This window comes from Oreochromis niloticus, linkage group LG15 (assembly GCF_001858045.2).
Source record: "Oreochromis niloticus isolate F11D_XX linkage group LG15, O_niloticus_UMD_NMBU, whole genome shotgun sequence".
NCBI classification, from domain to species: domain Eukaryota; kingdom Metazoa; phylum Chordata; class Actinopteri; order Cichliformes; family Cichlidae; genus Oreochromis; species Oreochromis niloticus.
In genome coordinates this window covers 7,607,795-7,628,663 of record NC_031980.2, presented here as the reverse complement: position 1 = coordinate 7,628,663, position 20,869 = coordinate 7,607,795, and the positions used below count along the sequence as shown (strand labels likewise).

The following is a 20,869-nucleotide window of genomic DNA, read 5'->3' as shown; positions in this document are numbered from 1 at the left end:
CTAACAATCAAATTAATCGAAAAAGCTCACGCTGTGGTAGCTAACCATGTGGACAGTTTACAATTTAACCCTGCTGTGCTTCAGCTCCAGTAATATATGTTTTCCGGTCACTGTGAATTATTCACAAACCTAATAAATGTTATTGGAACTACTTGGCATTAAACGAGTAAGCATTTAAAAACTGTTAACAGCATGTTACAAGGATAATGTAGATTACACAGATAATTCCTTCTGAAGGTCCAAGTTGCATTTTTACAAGTAACTTTTCAGATGTTTTTAAAAGACACACCAAAACCAAAATGTTGAATATTTTGCTGTATAGCTGGATATTTTAAACCCTTGGCAGATCAAATGCAAACCTATCTGCATGGATAGAAACTATTTGCAGTACTTTATGTGAGATTTTTCCCCCCATTAAACTAAGGAAACACTTCATGCTCAGAAAGTTTTGAATTTGCAAATAATTTAAGCTTTACAGTGATCCACTTAGTTAAATCAGTAGTTTCTGAATGGATTGGTACTTATGTAGTGCTTTTCTACACAATAGCACTAAAAGCGCTCTGTACTACATGTCTCATTCATACAAGCACGTTATTCTAAGCCTAAGTGCTTTTTAGCTCAAATTCACACACAGACACACACCCTCCCTCACACACAGATGCATAAGTATTTTGCCCAAGACTGCCTCAACATTAAGATTCAAACCACTGACCTTCTGATTAATGTACAGCCTCCACTTCCTTAACCTCATGTCAGCTAGCACTGACCAGTTGAGAATAAACATTTTTCCCTTACAACTGCTGGTTGTATCACGTCCAATATGGTGGTCAGCTCTCAGTGTGTGCATGATGTCACACGAGAGCTTCAGTTCATTTATTTAATTACTTGTAACCTAACAGAAATTATGAGTTTCGAGTTAAGATTTTAAATACAGTCAATGAGGAGCGCTGGTACTGAATCAGACTGAGTCTTTCATTATGCCCAAAGCCTAAACATACTACAAGATTTGCACACAACTTCCTTTTTGCAAAATTCTGTTTTTTGCAATAACATTTGTGTGAACACAACCTTCAAAGCAAGTTTAAGCAATCAGAAGCAATGCACTTGAAAACATGTAGAAATCAAAGTCCTACACTCACACACACAGAAATACTCACATGCTTGAAGGGATGCACAAAGGCACTAGGCACATGCAGACAATGAGCAGCGTGCAGCCAACACACTATCAGATGTATTAGATGTAAGATAATTTTTCTGTGTCTGTGATGATGTTATCTTTAGATGAACACTGTTCTGTGCCGCTCCGAACATGCCCCCGTTCATTCAGCTTTTACTTGGCAGACGTAAGATTATTTCTCAAAGCAGCGACACGCCACCTGTCTTCCTCCATTCATATATCCCTTCTCTAACTCTACCCGATTTATCTTTTCTGTCTTTCCTGCATGCTATCTACTGTAGCCCGGGTCCCTTTCCAACTTTACAATTTATACATTTGCTGTCCTTGTAATTTCCATTCTCATCCCATCTCTCTGTCTCGACACCCATTCCTGCTCCATTTGACTTTCTCTTCCCACATCTAAATCACAAATCCTTTCTTTCACCACTTCCAGCACCCTAACTTTCCTCAGTTCCACTGTCTTATTCACTGTGGTTTAAGAGCAGGTGTTCCAATATAGCAGCTTGATCGTTTGATTTAATGGAGGCTCTGTCAGTTAATAGTGTGGCTTTCTCTTATCTGATCCAGGAACAAAGAGAAGGTCTGCTGGGTCTGAGAAGCCCACTTTGTGACAATTGCTTATCTGATTGAAGAAACAGTGGAGAGCGACCTGCGTAGTCTTGAACGATTATGCTCTTATCTGATGGTGGCCTCCCAAAACTAGAGGACAGTTGGCAAGTAAATGAAATTGGGATTGTAAGAATGTTGAAATTATTTCGCAGAACTTAATTTAAACTGTGGGAAAGAGGATGTAATTTCTCGCTCTTTTCAGACAACAGACCAGACCTTTTTCCATCATCTTCTTTTCAGCATGCAGTGTCTCTGGATTCCTAGTCAGTCACACTTTTTTGGTCAAAAGGCAAACCTTAAGGCTCCAAAAACACAATGGGTAACACTAGTTTTTTTTTTCGAAAGCGCGAACCATAAAGGTTAATAAACAAATAATTCATATTACGCATTAACCTAATTTGATATTTAGATGCCTTTTTTAAGCCATTTATTGGGCAGACAGGACTAAGACAGTTTGAGCTTCTCTCAGTATTGGTGGCTGTTCACCATTACTACAAACTGAAAACATTTGAGTTTTAACCCTTTAAAACCTGAACCATGAAATAACTGCCAGAAATCTTTAATTTTTTGATAATGGAGTGTTTGTTGAATGTAGAGGAATGTCTTTCATTTATTGTATAATGCTTTGGTGCCACTGGGTTTTAGCATGTCTCAATGTCTCACACCTTATTCATGCCATTGAACAGCTGGGTGATTGTGGCTACGTCCACACTAATGCATTTTCAAGCGAAAACGCATCGTTTTCTCTCCGTTTTGGCCTTCCATCCACACTGAGACGGCGTTTTCCTCAAGGAGGAATGCAGCGTTTTGGAAACGCTCTCGAAAACACATAAATTTCAAAACGGAGCTGTCCCGTCGCAGTGTGGACGCTCGAAAACGCAGACTTTCTAAAACAATGACGCATTTTAGTCATGTGATGCAGTCAAGTGACCAATTAAACTAAGATAGTGGAGCGCATTATACAGCAGTTGTTTTGATTGCTCTCAATTTTGACAGCGCTAAAAAAGATTAATAGTTTGTACATGCTCCAGATAGCTTTTCTTCAAATTCTTTAATTCTCACTCGCTTTTGCACATGCGCAGGACTGGAACGTAAGCGTTTTCGGTCGTTTCAATGTGGACACACACCTCTGTGAAAACGACTGAAAACGCTAGTGTGGATGCGGAGCGTTTTCAGACGAAAACGCCGTTTTCAAATCTATCCGGGCTAGTATGGATGTAGCCTAAATCTCAGGAAGTTCACACACAAAGAACTCAGGGTGGGGGGAAGAGCCTTTTGGCTTGGCTTTAAAGGGTTAACAGTTGATTAAAAAGGAGAAAAGAAATCTGGTAAAACCTCCTTGAGCTCCAGAAAGCCATGAAGCACCTTTTCTTTTTACATTTTGCAATTTTAAAGGATAAGTAACAACAAAAATGTCATCAGCCAATCTGCAGTTCATAAAACCAACTCCTTTGTGTCTCCATTTGAACACAAACTCTCCAGACTATTACAGTGACACTTACTGTGCTCATGCCGTTGATCTGATCAAGAGTCAGCTGAAGCAGTTGCTCGTCACCGCTTTCAGACATCAGTTTCAGTGCAGGCTCCAGGAGGCGTGGCTGATTTTGGAGCAGCAGGGTAGCTATGTGTCTAATACACTGAAAAAAAGAGAGAGAAAGACAGGTTTGGGAGGCGGTAAGATGAATTGATAAATGTGCAAATGAATGGATGAAAGGCAGAGGGTGAACGACAAAAGCGAAGGCAGAGATGAGAATAGCGAAAGGCAATCAGGGGACAGAGTCAAAATGAGGAAGGGAGAACAAAAGAGGGAAGCGGAAACAGAGAGAACAGTGAAGGTTAATCGATGTGCATATAATGTAGAGGCACCTAATACTTTTAAAAAGGTTTACACACAAACACACGCACACGCCAGACACACAGTCCCCATCCAGTAATGTACGGATATCACAATGCAATCTGACTCCCCCATGCTCTGCCGGTTTCATTCCAGCAGATTCAAATTAAAGCTGCTCAGAACAGAGTAAAAGGCCTCCCCCACCTCCCAACCCCCCCATCCCACACTAATATTAGACAGGCTGGCAGACACTAGCCTATTCACACAGAATAGCATTAGTGCTAAACTAATATCACAGTCAGCTGGCCCTAGACATACAGAATGGCATTTGGCTTAGCACTTGCATGGTGCTCAGCAGGGCATGAATAGCATTAGGAGCTGTCAGATATCAATGGGAGGCTAGTGCATATAGTACACTGCAGAAAGAACTGAGCTGATGCTAACACGTTGCTGTGGGTTACATGCTTAATACCTTTAGCCTCCTGTATTTAGATATTGGTTAAAATGATGGCACTGCAGCATGTTTCTACTGAGCGAGAACAAGCTAAATATAATAATGGTGACAAAAGATGAACTGATGTGTAGGAGCCATGCTCATTTTAAAATAGTAAGTGGTGAAAAAGGTCAGGCCGGGACACTTAACAAGTTTTAGCGAAAACGGAGATCATGCACCTTTCAGAGTCCCATGTTAGTGCTTATCTTCTATCACCGGAATACTTTTACATATAAATTAAACACAACAGCGCATGAAGTAGTGTAGGAGCATAAAGTGGAATACAAATGCAAATACAACCCAGAGCACTATGAATTGTAAATAAACAACAACAACAACAGCTTCATGAAACAACTGGCAAACATTTAAAACCCAACACGTAAAAATATTACAAAGATGACGCGTCAAATGTTAAAAATCTGAACACACAACTAAAAAAAATATTGATTCATGTTGAATTTGATGCCAGAAATATGTTTAAAAAAACTATGGATAACAGTCAATTGGAAAAGTTGTGTACTGCTTAAGTAAATAAATAGATAAATCAATTTTAAAAAGACAGGGCAGAGGCGCTCACGACTAATTAGGTTAATTAGAAACAAGTAAGTGACACGACTGAGTATAAAAAACATCCCACACACATTCAAATCTGTGAGATTTAAAGATGTGGAGGAGTTACCTACTCTATGAAAGAAGAAAATTACATAAAATTTTAAAATAATTAGAATAATAATTCTTGAAAACAGCTTGATAGTGCCATTACTGAAGGTGCTGTACACATTATGATTAAAAGATTCAGAGAATCCAGAGAAATCTCTGTACCCAAAGGCTGAAAACCAATTATGAAACCAATATTTTGGGCCCCTCGGGCAGCACTGCACTAAAAACAGATTCTGTAATAGAAATCACTGCTTGGGGCCACAAACTCTTTTTAAAACCAGTGAACACCGTTTATCAGTTTACCACAAATGCAAAGATAAACCTGCATCCTCTGGACTGAAACAGAGAACGGCTGGTTTGTTATCTGTCAGTTCAAAAGCCAGGATCCGTGATGGTAATGGGGTTCATTAGTGCTTATGGCACGGCTAACTTTAATATCTGTTAAGGCACCATTAAAGTCTCATCCTACTGACCGGGGTCCATGCATGCCCCAGAGGGATAGTTTTTGTTAAACCTTATAGGTGGGTCCAGGTTTTTGACTTTTGCCACTCAATCTGTTCCTAATGACTGCACATCATTGTTTTCCATTTTTCCTTTGATTAGTGCTTTTTAAAAATGTTCAGGAGTGAGGAGTGAGAGTGGAGTGTGGGATTGACCGACAGATTGCTCTCAGCAGTGATACGGACACTGTTGTGGTGAAGAGGGAGCAGAGCGTGAAAGCGGAGCCGTCGATTTACTGGTCGATCTACGCTCCTACCCTTACCTACGGTTTGTCGGGAGCTCTGTGTATTGACTAAAAGAATAAAATGACAGATACAAGTGGCAGAAATGAGTTTCCTGTGAAGCGTGTTCGTGCTCAGCCCGGGAGACAAGGCAAGGAGCATTGGAGGGGCTACCCCTACACATCAAAAGGAGTCAGTTGAGGTGGTTTGGGTATCTGAACAAGATGCCTCCTGGGCACCTCCCAGGTGAGGTGTTTTGAGCATGTATAGAAAACTGCGGGGTAGACTCGGGACACGCTGCCTGGATCTGTGTTTACTTCAGTTATTTTCTGTGGGGTTCAAAATTACCCTGACTGGTTTCATCATATTTGAGTATGGGTTTTCTGGTTTTCTTTGTTTCTTTTTTTTATTTATTTATTTTTTATTTCTGTCTGTTTTGTGCTTTTTACACAGACACTACCACAGTTAATTGAGTGGTAATAACTTAGAACTTGACACATTATTACGTTCTTGTTTCTTCCTTGTTACCCTACTATTACCACTTTATTACCAAGCTCTATTTCCACATTGTTACCCCCAGTTTTGGGGCTCTTATTATCCAATTACATAAATTTCAGGGTAATATTACTCAACTGTAACCACTGTTAGTACCATGATATTACTTGGATATTACATGGTTATTACTTTGGTAATTGCATAATAATAACTTAGAAATTACCACACTATTACACTTGTTTCCCCCTTATTACCCTACCATTACCTCTGTATTACCGAGCTGTAATAGACGTAATATTAATTACATAACTAATACTGCTTTGCAATTATATTTGCTTCTTGCAGTAAATTATTCTTAAGGTTACAGCGATTAGTCTGTGTATGTGAAATACAGTAGGAGGAGGGTTAATGTTGCTGTACCGGTCTACATATACTGTCTTTCAGATGTTCTTGCTTGTTTCAGCAAGACTCTCCCATACATACTTCTGCAGCTGTGAATTCAAAGAGCTGCAAGTGCTAAAATGGCCTGTCTGCAATCCAGGTCTTTCAAGCACTGACGATATTTGTCACACTTTGAAGCTGAATAAAAATAATATGACAAAAGAAGCCTGATCTGTTAAGAAGAGAACTCCCACAGCAAGCAAGAATGGGAGGAAACAAAGTTCACTTTCAACACTACAATAGTATCCTCAGTTTCCAAATGCTTTTTATGTGTTATTAAAAGAAAAGATGATGCAACGCAGTGGTAAACATGCCCTTGTTTTAACTGGAGCGAAAGGTGTTGCTGGCATTAAATAAAAAATGAATTTTCTTCTGCTGTTATTTTCATTTTATCCAGAGGTACAGGTGAGTAAAAGAGAACTCTTATGCAGTACTTTGGTGAATGTATTTCCATATCCATTTAATTTTGCTGAAACAAATAAAGATTTACTGCTTTAACACACTTTCAAGATTACTGCAACGAGGAAAAGGCTAGAGATTCACAAACAAAAATACAGAGTATTATCTGATTACCTGCACAGGGAGCTTGTGTTTGCTGTTATAGAGGGATCTCACCATGGTGACAACCTGCTGACCCAGGTCTGTTTTGACCTCTGATCCCTTGCAGCAGGTCAGTAAGGCTGAGGTTAGCACCACCCAGGGGTTATGCTCTGACTGTGCCCTGCAGACAAGAGAGAAACAAAGACTTACAAATGTGTGTCTGTGTGTGTAGAGTTGTGTTGAGCTTCTTTGTCCTCTCTGATTGACATAAAGAGGAAATGCACTGGTAAACAGTACACAGGGAAAACAGCTGCCTTTGATAGTGTCTTCATGTCAAGAAAAGTAGGAAAAGAACAAAAGTGTAACATGTAAAATTACTCTAATGCTGTTCATCTATTCCTATGTACGTACCCCCATGTGACCAAATGGTAATACTGTGAGACAGCAACTGGCAGATGATCACTGCGTATACATCAAAGTGTACAAAAATGTGCAAAAAAAAATGCAAACAAAAACAACAGCATCAACTTCCATTCAAATCTCAGGCTGTCAAGTAAGCAGAGAGGGTGATCAAGAAGTCTAAAGATAAACAAATTCATTCCAACACTGACATGTAAGTCCATGTTCTCACGCAATTAAAACACCTGCACGCTATATTTTCCCTCACCTCTGAGTTAATGCCAGTGACAGGCATCACTCTATTTACACAATCTTTCATTAGCTCTTAAGACCTTTGCTAGCGCCTCTAGAGCAAATGCGCGCCCCCAGCCAAAGCCGGCAAACGCCAGTGTAACCTTCATGGATCTTTATCAATACGTATCGGTCACGGGGGGATGGAAGACAAAAATCAAAAACCATGGAACAACTCATTATCGGTTTAAATATGCCACGACTGATGCATTGACCCTGTTGAAGTAATTAATTTTATTACTATTACCCTTAGCATGGCACAGAGTCAGATTAGTGCCTCTGTAACTGCCAACAGTTATTAATTTTAGTGGCTGCGGAGGTTGTAGTCTAATGCAAAACCAAAGCCTCATTATATCTGCATCAGGCTACACGAGGGGAATCAAAGCACATTTCTGAGTCCTGGTGAGGTTGTAAATATTAATACAATGTATGGAGAAAAAAAAATAAATTCTGAACTGGTTAGAAAAGTAGAGGCACTTCGAGTGCTTCGAAAATACATGTTGACACGTCAGTGCTGCTGGAAGTTGTGTATGTGATTAAAATGACAAGCAGTGCATGAAATATTGAGGGGAGAGCAAAGGAAGAGGAGATCATGAGGAATCTGATATGAATGTGTGCTTTGTATCAAATGATAATGTTTTGCATTCGGACCAATCTTTGGTCATATGATGGGAAGCAGAAACTCTAGAGTCGGATTAGGAGGTTAAGCATTTTCTTAAGTAGGCTTGTAAGTGTGTGAGCATCTCTGCAAAACAACAGAGTGTCAGTGAACGACGGAAAGGCCCGTCAAAATAAAGAGACAGAGCGCGATAAAGAGACAGCAGGGAAAACAGCAGGGCTCCTGTGTCTGTCTGTTAGCTGAAGAGGCAGCTCTCCATCTCACTTCCGGGGTGTCTTGTCCAGACAAGCTGCTTCACCTTTGGATGATACGGCCATGGGAACAAACAGAATCCGCTTGTGCTACTGGCACCCTACTGCTTCCTGTGCTTTTCCAGGGGACAGGAAGGTACTGCTGCATGCGACTATTTGAGCGTCTGCGTGCTCGCCAAATCTGTCAAAGGGTGCAGTGTGAGTCACAGCCAGCCTCCATTCGTGCTTTGAATCATGACTCAGTTTATGCGGACAGACTAAGGGAAAAGCTTTTTAGATGCAACACTCAGTATGGCTCCCAAAACAACCTCTTATGGTCTCACTGAAGCAAATCCTCAGACTGACACGCACACACACACAATGGCACACTTCCATCCCGACCAGGATTAAGTGCTGAGTCAGACAAGTAGTTAAGGTTAACCATGTGTTCTGCACAGAGATAAAGTCCTCATGCAGTCAGCATCTAAAATGAGGCGTTTGAAGGTTAAGCTATTCTGAGTTTTGTGTTCCAAATTATGAGCTCCATGTGTAGCCATCACTGCACCAAAAAGAAAGAAAAAAATATGCAGAGCAGATGTGGCTCTGAGTAGAATTTCGGGCTTGGAGTAAGTACATTACAGCGCAGTTGCTGTTTATTCATGTTGTAGCAAATTAACAAAGTATGGATGCCAAAACAAACGAGAAAAAACCACAAAGACATGTACAGGCTGATTTTATGCTCACATTTGAATGTACAAGACAGATGCAACAAGACAACAGATAAAACAGTCTGCGGTTAAAACAAATGATTATAGCTGACTGTCCCAGCGGTCCGACTGTAGCTATCAGGCTCACAAAAGCAGTGGAGTTTCATTGGAAATCGGGGTGACCTTGAAGCAGCAGAGTTGAACAAACCCTAATCCTATCTCTTCCAGTGCTTCTCTTTTGAATATGTATGTGTGTGTGTGTGTTGGCTTTTTACATCAGTCTGACACATCTAATGACATCCCTGGTGTCCATTACAAATGGACTGTTGAATAATGTTTTTCATTTTGTCAATTAAACTAACTAAAGCCTAAAAAAAATATGTTCTTCTGTTGGAAACTGTTTTCATCTCCCACTTATTTGTTTCCCCATTCACAACCAACTTTATCCTCTTTTGTACTTTATGGACATCATGAGCTTGAAGATGACTCAAACTGACAGACAAAAGAGTCCGGATAAAAAATAAAATAAAAATCTATTCTTCACTAGTTTGTATCTACAGTAATTGCCTATGTCCACAGTCAGAGCTTTCCCAGAGACTCAGAAGCTTTACCTGCTTTTCAGCAGATGAAACTGTGGAGTCAAAGTTTGCTGTACTGGAAGACAGCCGCTGATCAAACACTGTACAGTATTTATATAAAACAGAAGTCAACAGGCACACTACGAGAATGAGAGGTGGATAATGCTTACTGCCTTCTTGACAAAAAGAGACATTTAAAAAGGAACGCACGTGTTAACACGCTGTTAACCTGCTGCTTGTTTTTAACGCGACTGAGCATAAACAGATAATCATCAAACATCTGAACTAATTCATTGGATCCATTCAATCTTGAACAACAATGGGCTTACGTGCCTAATTTCCACAGTCCTCCAGCTGTGGTGGAAATGAAAGCTTTTACTCTTATTTCGCTGAAACATTTGTCATAACTGGGGTTATGACACTTTCCAAGCTTAAACTGAAGACTGACCAGCATTAGAGCTGTACCACATCGTAGCGTGCGTGATACCGGTATAAATTTTTGTGTAATTAAACTGTTTCATATTAAAATATTAATGATATAGCTTCGCCATGCGAGCACAACAACAAGACAAGCATGTTTAAGAGCGAGAGCCGTGTCGGCCTCCAATGATGATTTAGTAAAAAGGGAGCTACTTCAGCAACCTCTAAAGTAGAATATTTAGGCAACACTTGTACAATATGCAAGAAAACTGGTCGCTTTACAGCTAAAAACATCAAGTATTTTTTACCAGTTGAGGCAAAAACAAACTGTTGGGTACAACCAGGTTATGAAGGCACATAAAGCAGTAATACCAGCAGCCCAGAAGTCAAAAATGGACCAAGCTGAGTATCGCTGGAGCACGTGTTAGTTGCATTTTATATGATAGGAGGAGCAAATGCTGAATGGAAATGACTGATGTGTTTACATGGAGAAAATGAGGGCTATAAACTGTCACGGCTGACGAGGCAAGCCGTGTGGAGGTGAGGTAAGGACCCAAATGCAGGCCGATGGGTTGTGATGAGAGCGAGCTGAGTGGAGAACACAACAGGAGCGGAGATGGCACATGCAGAAACTAAGGAAACTCTAAACTGGGAAAACTAATGAAACTGAACTGAAACCTGAATCCACGGAAGGGGAAACTCACGGAGGTTACTCGGGGGAGACAACGCAGACGAAGGAGCAGCAAGCAGGAGAAAACACAGGGCTTATACACACAGTGGACTAATCAGGGAATAGGAGACAGGAGGGAAACACAGCTGGGAGAAATCAGGGCTAACGAGACTAGGGAAGCAAGTGAAACACATTCACATAAGACATGGACCTTCAAAGTAAAAACAGGAAATGCAAGAGGTAAGCACAGGCACAAGCTTAACACTAAGACATCAGACTTGGCAACAGGGAGGAAACACGGAGACGTGGGGACCAGGGCAGGCACAGTCACACAAAACAGAAGGAGCTCAAAATACAAAACCTGAGAACAAGAATTACTAGAACAGAACCAAAAATATTAACAGCGACGTCAAAGGAGTTTGCAAAGAAAAGCGTCTGGACTTCTTTAAGTTGCTTGAAGACGTTTCACCTCTCATCCGAGAAGCTTCTTCAGTTCTAAGGTCAAATGGCCGAGAGTCCCAGATTTAAACCCAGTGGGAGTATCCCCCCAAGGAGGGACAAAGGACCCCCTGGTGATCCTCTAATCACATGCGCCAAGGTGTGAAAGCGGGTGTGGGACCTAATCAGCCAGGGTTTCGGGTGAGCCCATTGTGAAACCTGGCCCCACCTTGTCATGTGAATTCCTGAGGTCAGATGGCCCAGGATGTGAGTGGGCGTTAAGGCGTCTGGGGAGGGAACTCAAAACTGGATTATAGATGGCAGACAGTTGATGTCGTAAACCACCGCCTCTGTTCAAAGATGGTCGCTCACAGTGGACATAGATGGCCTCTTTCACTCCTCTTTCAAACCATCTGTCCTCTCTGTCCAATATGTGAACATTGGCATCCTCGAAAGAGTGACCTTTATCCTTAAGATGCAGGTGGACTGCTGAGTCTTGTCCTGTGGAGGTGGCTCTTCTATGTTGTGCCATGCGCTTGTGAAGTGGCTGTTTGGTCTCTCCAATGTAGAGGTCTGGGCATTCCTCGCTGCACTGTACAGCATACACCACGTTGTTCAGTCTGTGTTTTGGAGTTTTGTCTTTCGGGTGAACCAGTTTCTGTCTGAGTGTGTTGCTGGGTCTGAAGTACACTGGGATGTCGTGCTTGGAGAAAACTCTCCTGAGTTTCTCTGATACACCGGCTACATAGGGGATGACAACGTTGTTGCGTCTGTCTTTCTTATCCTCCCTCGCTGGTGTCTGATCTTCTTTTCTGTGGCTCTTTGCTGACTTTATGAATGCCCAGTTAGGATAACCACATGTTTTCAGTGCTTCCTTTACATGTGTGTGTTCCTTCTTTTTTCCCTCAGGCTTAGAGGGAACATGTTCTGCCCGGTGGTGTAGGGTCCTAATTACTCCAAGTTTGTGTTCCAGAGGGTGATGGGAGTCAAAGAGGAGGTACTGGTCTGTGTGTGTGGGCTTCCGGTAAACTTCAATGTTGAGGTTGCCAAAACTCCTAAACACAGACTGAACAACGTGGTGTATGCTGTACAGTGCAGCGAGGAATGCCCAGACCTCTACATTGGAGAGACCAAACAGCCACTTCACAAGCCCTCCTTGGGGGGGATACTCCCACTGGGTTTAAATCTGGGACTCTCGGCCATTTGACCTTAGAACTGAAGAAGCTTCTCGGATGAGAGGTGAAACGTCTTCAAGCAACTTAAAGAAGTCCAGACGCTTTTCTTTGCAAACTCCTTTGACTACGATGACCTGGATGACTGAGAATCTTCACAGACATATTAACAGCGACAACCCTAAATAACAAATAATCAAGAAACACAAATGAAACAGCTACAAAACACTGGGTCACTGACCCAGGACCATGACATAAACAACCTGTAAAAAAGCTCTATCCAAGATAAAGCATCCTGGTTACTTTACATATTGTTACTTTTAAACTAAAGTATTAAGCACGCTACTTATGCGTTTACATTTGTCACTGTATATAATGCTGTTTCACTAATGTGATACTATAATGCTGCTGCTGCTCTTACTGGCACCTTGAGTCAATAGATTTATACTATGAATTACGTAGTCTGCCATCAGTGACTGTAACTCACTGGAGGAGGAGGATGGAGAATGCTCTTTGTTTTGTTTGCACAAAAAATGCTCCTGTCTGAGAGCTGCAATCACCAATACTTGTTCACTACATTTTTTTCTATAATATCATAAATATCATTGTCAAAAATTTCCCTGAAATATCGAAGCCCCTAACTGGCATACAGTAGATCCCAACATTGAATGTCTGATCCTGAAAGCTTTTCTCTGAGCTTCCTGTCTTAATTTTTTGCACTTTAAGTTAACTGTGAAGGCACAGTTGGACTGATCCTACACACACTTATAAAATAAACACACCTTTATAAATAAAGTTTCAAGTCATCACGAGTGTATTACAACTACTGCAAAAGAACCTTGCTTTGATTGAGCTGGAAGGATAAAATCCAAGGAGCATTAACCAGTTTGTCTCTGTGGTCCTCAAAGAACGGCTCGCTTTTAATTGAGAACAATGGAGCAGGGGAAGAGCAATCACATCATTAGGGTTTATCGATAATATAGCCAACCCTTACTGTGGCTCATAAGACATCAGCTGGTGCAAGAAGCCCAGAGCCCGAGGCTCTGTGATTTCCGAGTCTAAAAGTCTATGTACACAGCATCTAGGAGATAAAAGACACCATTTTCAATTCCAGCTCTTAGTAAAATGCAAAGGCAGTCCATAGAAGTTGCCCATTAAAATGTCTGTGTCCTCATGCGTTCCCATTTCCCAAAGCAACAAATCTAATAAAGAAACTACATTTTAAAAAGTGTCTATGGGTGTTTGTGAAGCAACAAAACACACAGAATCACTCATTTTAAGTGGCTGCTTTGACCCAAAGCAGTGAAACAGCACTTATATTTTTAACTTTAAATTCACTGAAGATGCTGAGAGGGCACCAGCAGAGAGAGGCGACAAAAATGAGAGAAAATTAATTGACACCATATCAGCCGCTACACTAATGGTATTCTCCACACAATCAGCATCAACGGGATATTTTAATTACTACCTCCAAACCACAGACAATGAAATATTTACATGTTTGAGTTTTAATCCAGTACATATGAACGTGTGAATAATAAGGCTAACAACATGGCATTGTGAGAAATCCCATACCATGCACCATGTATGGAATATGAATACTATTGTCAACACATTATAACTCCACTACTTAGTCCATTCACGTGCCTTCCTAAGAGTCATATTGCCTTCTGGAGACATGTTACCATGGTAACTCGACCTTATTTAAGATGTAGCAAGTAATGATGAACAAATTGGAAAAGACGTATGTATTGCCATGAAGCACCATATATTTAAACACTTAAAATGAAGAGTTACTCCACCCAGCACCATTATATGCTACACTAATGCACTGCATTATTGGATATTTATGTTGGTGTAGTGTCTAAGGTTTTCAGTACTTGTAAAATATTTTCCTAGAAATTGCCTCTTTGGTATTTCTGAGCACATAGTGACATTTCAGATATAATTACAAAAAAAGGGGGAAAGAAACTTTCACACAGTACTGTGCAAAAGTCTTGACCCACTCACTTCTTGCTTCTTTATATTCTACTAGAAAATTGAGAATTAGGTGCAGTTATGTGCACACACATAACAGACAATTTCAGTTGATAATTTTGGATTGTCTGTTCATCCCTTGAACGATCAGCAGGTTAAATGGCTTAACAAATATATATACAGGGGTGCGCATAAGTGGTCCGCAGGTGCGCATTCGCTGTCAAAATAAAAGACGCGCACCAGATAGGAAGTTGCAACGCGCGTTTGCGTACTTAAGATTTTCTAGAGAAGGACAGATATTTGTTTAGAACTCTTAAAGACGTCGAAGAAGCAAGCTCCTTTAAGCAATTACTTTGGCGTTCCTCCACCTCCAAAGAAATGTCAGAAGGAGTCCGAACCGCAAAAGAAGCGCGTATTCTCGGAAAAGTGGTTGCAGGAGGTGAGCTGGCTTCAAACAAATGATGAACGCACAGAGATGTGGTGCAGAATATGCCGTGAAAATCCCACTGTAGCGGACAAAAACAGTCCCTTTTATATGTACGCGAACGCGCGTTGCAACTTCTTATCTGGTGCGTGTCTTTTATTTCGACAGCGAATGCACACCTGCGGACCACTTATGTGCACCCCTGTATATATATATATATATATATATTTTTTTTTTTTTTTTTTTTTTTTTTTAAACATTCTTTGAATTGTCAGGTACATGGACTGGACTGAAAATGTGTGGATAAAGAAGCCAACATCCAGAGAAAAATACTGCTCAAGACCACATTAAAAATTATAAGAAAGTCTGGCAGCTTGGAAGAAAAATATAAAGAAATTAGATGTAAGATTTTTGCAAAACACGGACACAGCCATAAAAAACTATAAACATGATTGAAAAAACATTTAAAAAGTATGCAACAACCATAATAGATGTGCTCAAAGAAACAATTTGATGCATTTTTCTTTTCTTGCTGACAGTTAATTCTGCTCTGTCTCATATTCAGTCCACTGAACTTTAGACAAGAGCCAACAGCAGAGCTCACATAGTTTACTGGAAGGATGCGCAGCTAGCCTGGCTCTGTCAAAGATAAGGTTCAGCACATAAGTCTTCACTACTCCACGGTTGTTTTTAAACACTTACAATACTTAACTTTTTTAAAAAGAACTGATAATCAGTCTTTATAGAAGCCATGACAGCATGGTCCTGTTAAATCATCACTGTTAAATCATTCACGACATAAGATGGACGTTTGTCTTACACTTCCTCTTTCATCATAGGTGGCCATGCTTGCAGGAGAAGAATTAGCAACTGAAAGTCTTCCCACTTCTGCGCCGCTTCCAACAGCTCCTGGAAAAGGTTGTATCGTTTTTCTTCATTCTCCACATCCTCTATCTGGATCTGAGAAAAAGGCAAAAAGAGAAACCGGGTTGTGAGGAAGGCAAATCAATTTGGAATGAAAACAAAATGGTAGCTACGAGAACATTGATTGCGAGCTTTACCCAGGACACTGAACATCGAGCATGCCTGTTTCTGTTAAAATTCTGCCTTATGTGTATCATTGATGATAAACATAACAGCAAATGCCAGCATCATCCACTGAGACCCTCATCTTAGTCATCAGGTACGTGGGCTATTTCCACTACACACCATACGCATAAATGGATAGAGCACCTTTCATTGATTTCAAATTAAGAAAGCTCTCAACAAACTTGACAACATAATGATTTCACTAAAGATTGTGGGCACGATATTCCTGCCAAAGCAAGATGCGAATGAACTGCACAGTCACACGCAGTCAATCTAGAGCTCCATCAAACACTTCAAAGCTTCAAAGGCAGCGAACGGAAAGAATAAAGCTTTAAGAGTAATGGCACATTTCATTGTTATTTTACAAAAAAAAAAAAGTCACCTGTGGCCAACTTTATTCGAAAAAACAAACAACGACTGAGGGGAAAGAATGTGAGAAAAGAGAATGAAAAGGAATGAGGGAGGGATAATATGGAAGAAATGAGAGGAGGAGGAGAGGGAGGAGGAGGGAGTGGAGGGAAAGTAATTAATTTTCTTCTCAAAGGTTGGCTTCTAGTGTGATTTAACAGTTCAGAGAGCGGCTGATTTCTGAGGGGAAAACTATGACCTGCCAAAGCAAGGCTGCTGCAAGACAGGCTGTGTCACACACACAAACACATGTACGCACACACATGCATCACTAGCAGCCAGACTCAGGGAACGGTGTCAGCCTTGGTGGAGCGCTCACATTTATACGACTGGATTTGTATTCAATTCCTAGCGATACTTTACTTGTATAATGGTTTTAAATCCATGCATACGGCACAGATCCCACTCGTTTATTGGCCGACATCTAGCTCTAAAGCACTCATATACAGCCAAGGGAAAAAAATGAACCCCGAATCATTCGAAAATATGCTATAATGGAAAAATCACCCTCAAAAATATACAGAAACATATTTTTACTGCAATGCACAATGCTGTTATAAACAGCTTTTCTTAAGGATTTACCCAAAGTCAGCAGCAAAAGTTGTGGCAATCGACTAAAGTTCTTCTGAGACATGTTATAAATGTCTAATCATGCACTAAACCACTGGCAGCATAACAGATACATGCCCAGTGTTGTAGTCAATTGCCTTGCGATGGAGGATGGAGCAATAAATGAGTAAAGCTTAAGCTCTGGACCTTCTGGAAATGGAGGTCACTTGGGAAACAGAAATGGAATCTTAACTACCTGTAAAAAGCTCTCACTGCAATCTAAAGCTCTCAAATCCATCACTGAATGTAAACTGCAACCCAGAGCTTGTTCATCATTATTACTGCTTTAATGCATTATGAATACTGAACACTTTCGAACTATTGATGCCTTTTTAAAGTTTTACGGACACATTTATTCATTATCTATGAAAATTCAAGGGTATGTGAGACCTTGGGATTCCCCAATAATATTCTGATTATATGTTCCCCCTGGAATGGAAAAATGATAAACGGCCAAAGCACCCAGATGCATCCAAATAGAAACTCTTTCACATACAAAAAGCTATCACATCGCATCGTCTCACTTACCCACTCACACACACATCAAAACTCACCTACAGTTGTCCCCCAAATTAACTCTGTCAATTACTTTGTGGCTCTGAGGCTTTTATTTTCTTAACAAGGAAGGATGTCAATTAATTATGCCTAGTGATTAAAACCAACATTTCCTCTGTGGTGTTGTACAATGAACAGAGTGCAGGAGGGCAAACGGAAAAGGGAGGGGGAGTGAAACATGGCAGATGCCATGAAATATATTAGCGAGGGAAATAAACCAATGTAAATATGATGTACATCAAAGTCTCTTTACTATTTAAAAAATGTTTAGCACTGTCAGATACTTTCAATCTGCATTCCACGTCTTCCCACCCTTTGCCCATCCTAATATTGATGCTTTCAGACAGCAAGGCAACATAGCATGTGATAATTAAGACCCTACAAGGAGCAAAGCTGCCGGAGCCTTATTGTCTTTGCTCTGATTATTCTTCCCCTTATTACCAAGCAGCGAAGCCGCGAGGATCCTTGTCCTTGTTCCAAATTTTATTTATTCTTCTTCGCCAAAAGTGTTGCACCAAAATACTGTAATGCCTGGAAACAGTAATTCATCAGGTGTGCTCAAAATAAAGCATTTTAATTACCCGCAGGTAGCTCTGTAATAATCAAGTTTATGTTTTTTGACAATTATTTAAAACCAGCTTGCCTGCAGTGAAAATTCTTTCATCACTCTTTTCTTTTGCTTTCAAAATAGCACATTTTGCTAATTCTTCCCAGATTTCTTCAGAATTAGTTTCCTAAATCTCTGTAGCCCCCGCGCTACTCACCCTAAATCTGACTCTGATTCATTTGCAGGCTTTTATGAGATGTGTACTACTAAACAAGTTTAAAATAGCCAAGCTTTCTTTGTGTTAGCTGGGTTGGCTAAACCTAAAATCCCAGTCAGAGATAAAATGTATCATGACACTGGTTATCAGCTGTCTTTGTCAACCCAAGCTATCTGCTTCAGGTAAACGGGGCATTTGACCTGTCAGCTCTATTTTTTGGCAAAAAGCTGACCAATCAACTGGAACCTACTTCAGTCACTGACATACAAAAAAATAAAAAAGGTGAAGACATTGTAAAGTTTTGTAATCTCTGGTCTATTAGGTTTAATTTCATCTGTATAAAATAGATCTGGCATTAAATCTGATATATAGGATGAATATGAAAACAAATAAATGTAATTTCTGCATCAAATAAACCTAAATTCTGCTGTGGACCAACTTTACAGTATGCCTCTTTAAGCTGCGGCTCACCATGTTGCAAGAATAAAACATATTCCTGCAGTAGAGAATGAAAAATGAAACGAGTCATTGAAAATGTGTTTTTTATTTTTTTTAAATGCAATTTTAAACTGAAATTCTGAACATAACCTGCTTTAGACCAGGTTTACTCATCATAAGTTATCGTAGGAAGATAAAAAGGGTAAACTTTGTGATACTGTCTTTAAGCTTAACATACTTGTTAATACAATAATCTTGCGTTGTTGTGCACCCCTCTCATCTTAAGTTGTTCAGAAAATATGTTGGACGTTTTCATATTTATAAGTCACATATCAAATCACAGCCCACAGCCAAACTCAGACCGCAATTACAAATCAGTGTGGAGATTTTTTTTTATTTCATCAAAGATTTTGATCAAACTAGTTTCCATGTGAAACTAACAGAAATTGTGTGTGTTTTGCAGACGTGAGGTGGTGTGTGGATCTGTGTCATTCCCAGTGGTGCAGTCTGTAAATCTCCTCTGTGCATACAAAGGCTGCAAATACCCACACACCACATTCCTACTTTCTAAAAAGTCTTTTTAATTTTAATAGTCTTTTTAAAATCAAGCACTGATCTCCTGTATGGATAACAACATTTTTTTCTTTTTTTCCCCTCAAGACAGAACCAATCATAGCACAGCAACAGCAGGTCAGGCATTGATTTTTCCATCCTCGCTACTGTGTATGTGGCTTTAGTAAGCGTGATAAAGGAAAAGCACGGGGAATGGCCTTAATGTTGTGTTTATCGGCTGTCACATAAGTGGGAATCATTACTATGTTCACAGAACTATCTCAGTGCTGCAGAAACAATGGTTTATTTTTAAAGCCAAGCAAAACATAAACTGCTATAGGTCATTAGGAAAAAATACCATACCATATCCACTGTGCAATATTTCTCTATTGTGTGAAAATAAAACAAATCAACCGAAAACAGCAGCTTTAAACAGCAGTGCTTGAAAAAGCTTTAGTTGTTTAGTAATGTAGAGCTTTAAAGAAGAGGCAGCAAAAGACACTTTAGGCAGTAAAACGTATGTTATAAATAGTATGGATGGCTCTTTTTTTATTTCTTTTAAATAATCACATGGAAATACTATGTATTACAGATAAGGTGAAGAAAAAAATTCTACCACACATTTCCCTTGAAACCAAATTGAGTAAGTGTGGAAAAAAACAGAAATTAACACCACAGTTCTTGTAAACCAGTTGCAGCCGCTCCCACTGAGAGATCAGCAAACAATATGATATGCCATAATACCGACAGAGAGAAATGGTTGCACAGGGTGAAAGTACAAACTGCGTGTAATTTTAAGTATAAAAAACCAATTCTTTTCTGCTGGCACAGCCAACGCTGCTGTTAAATTATGACAACAGCATGCTAAATGCTCGCCCACTGTGCCTGGAGGTAGCCACGGTGCTAACAAAAAGATATACATGAACATAGAGAGCAAGAAGAAAGCATGGAAATGAAGAAAGCAGACAGGGGGAGGTGGAAGTAAATGAAACATGACAATGAGTAGTTACCAGTAGCTGCTTTATTACCCTCTGTCAGCCTTTTCAGCAGGATGAAGAACTGCAACTGCTTGTGTGTTTCTTGATATGCAATTGCAATGGGACACTGCAAAATGGCCATCTCCATCTACTAATGTTTGCTATGAAGTTTCGAGACAAATCATTGATTTAGAAAAACTTTGTACAAAAAAACTGAAAACAGAAACAGTGAAGCTCTTTTTAAAATAATTATGGATTTGAAGCCAGCACATTTCAAAAGAGTTGGGACAGAGTGATAGAAATGAGGCATTCACCAACATCTGAAAACTGCGTGAACGGCAGTGATATTCAGGTCTCCAGGATAACACATTCTCTATTAATAACACACACTATCTGTATTGGAAATCGTGACTTGGCTCTGGAAATCCAGACAAAAACACTGTCAGCGAAAATACAAATATGTTAAATCATTAACATGCAAAGGGAAAAACCTATATAAAATATAGCTACAAATTCTGCTGCCCTCTGAACTTCTGCCTGAGTGTATTTAATGTTGCATAACAGTAAACAATGATGGATAA

The 20,869-nt window shown here is 40.0% G+C and overlaps 1 protein-coding gene across 2 annotated transcripts in view; it reads right to left on the bottom strand.

Annotated features, from left to right (window-relative positions):
- Window positions 1–20,869, bottom strand: part of nbas (NBAS subunit of NRZ tethering complex) — a 177,545-nt gene that overhangs the window by 10,034 nt on the left and 146,642 nt on the right. For both annotated transcript variants that reach the window (XM_005449591.4, XM_005449592.3), the window contains 3 exons: window positions 15,717–15,856; window positions 7,005–7,152; window positions 3,289–3,423 (listed from right to left, as the gene is read on the bottom strand). In XM_005449591.4, the coding sequence (XP_005449648.1) occupies window positions 3,289–3,423; window positions 7,005–7,152; window positions 15,717–15,856 (423 nt within the window). The remainder of the gene's footprint in view (window positions 1–3,288; window positions 3,424–7,004; window positions 7,153–15,716; window positions 15,857–20,869) is intronic.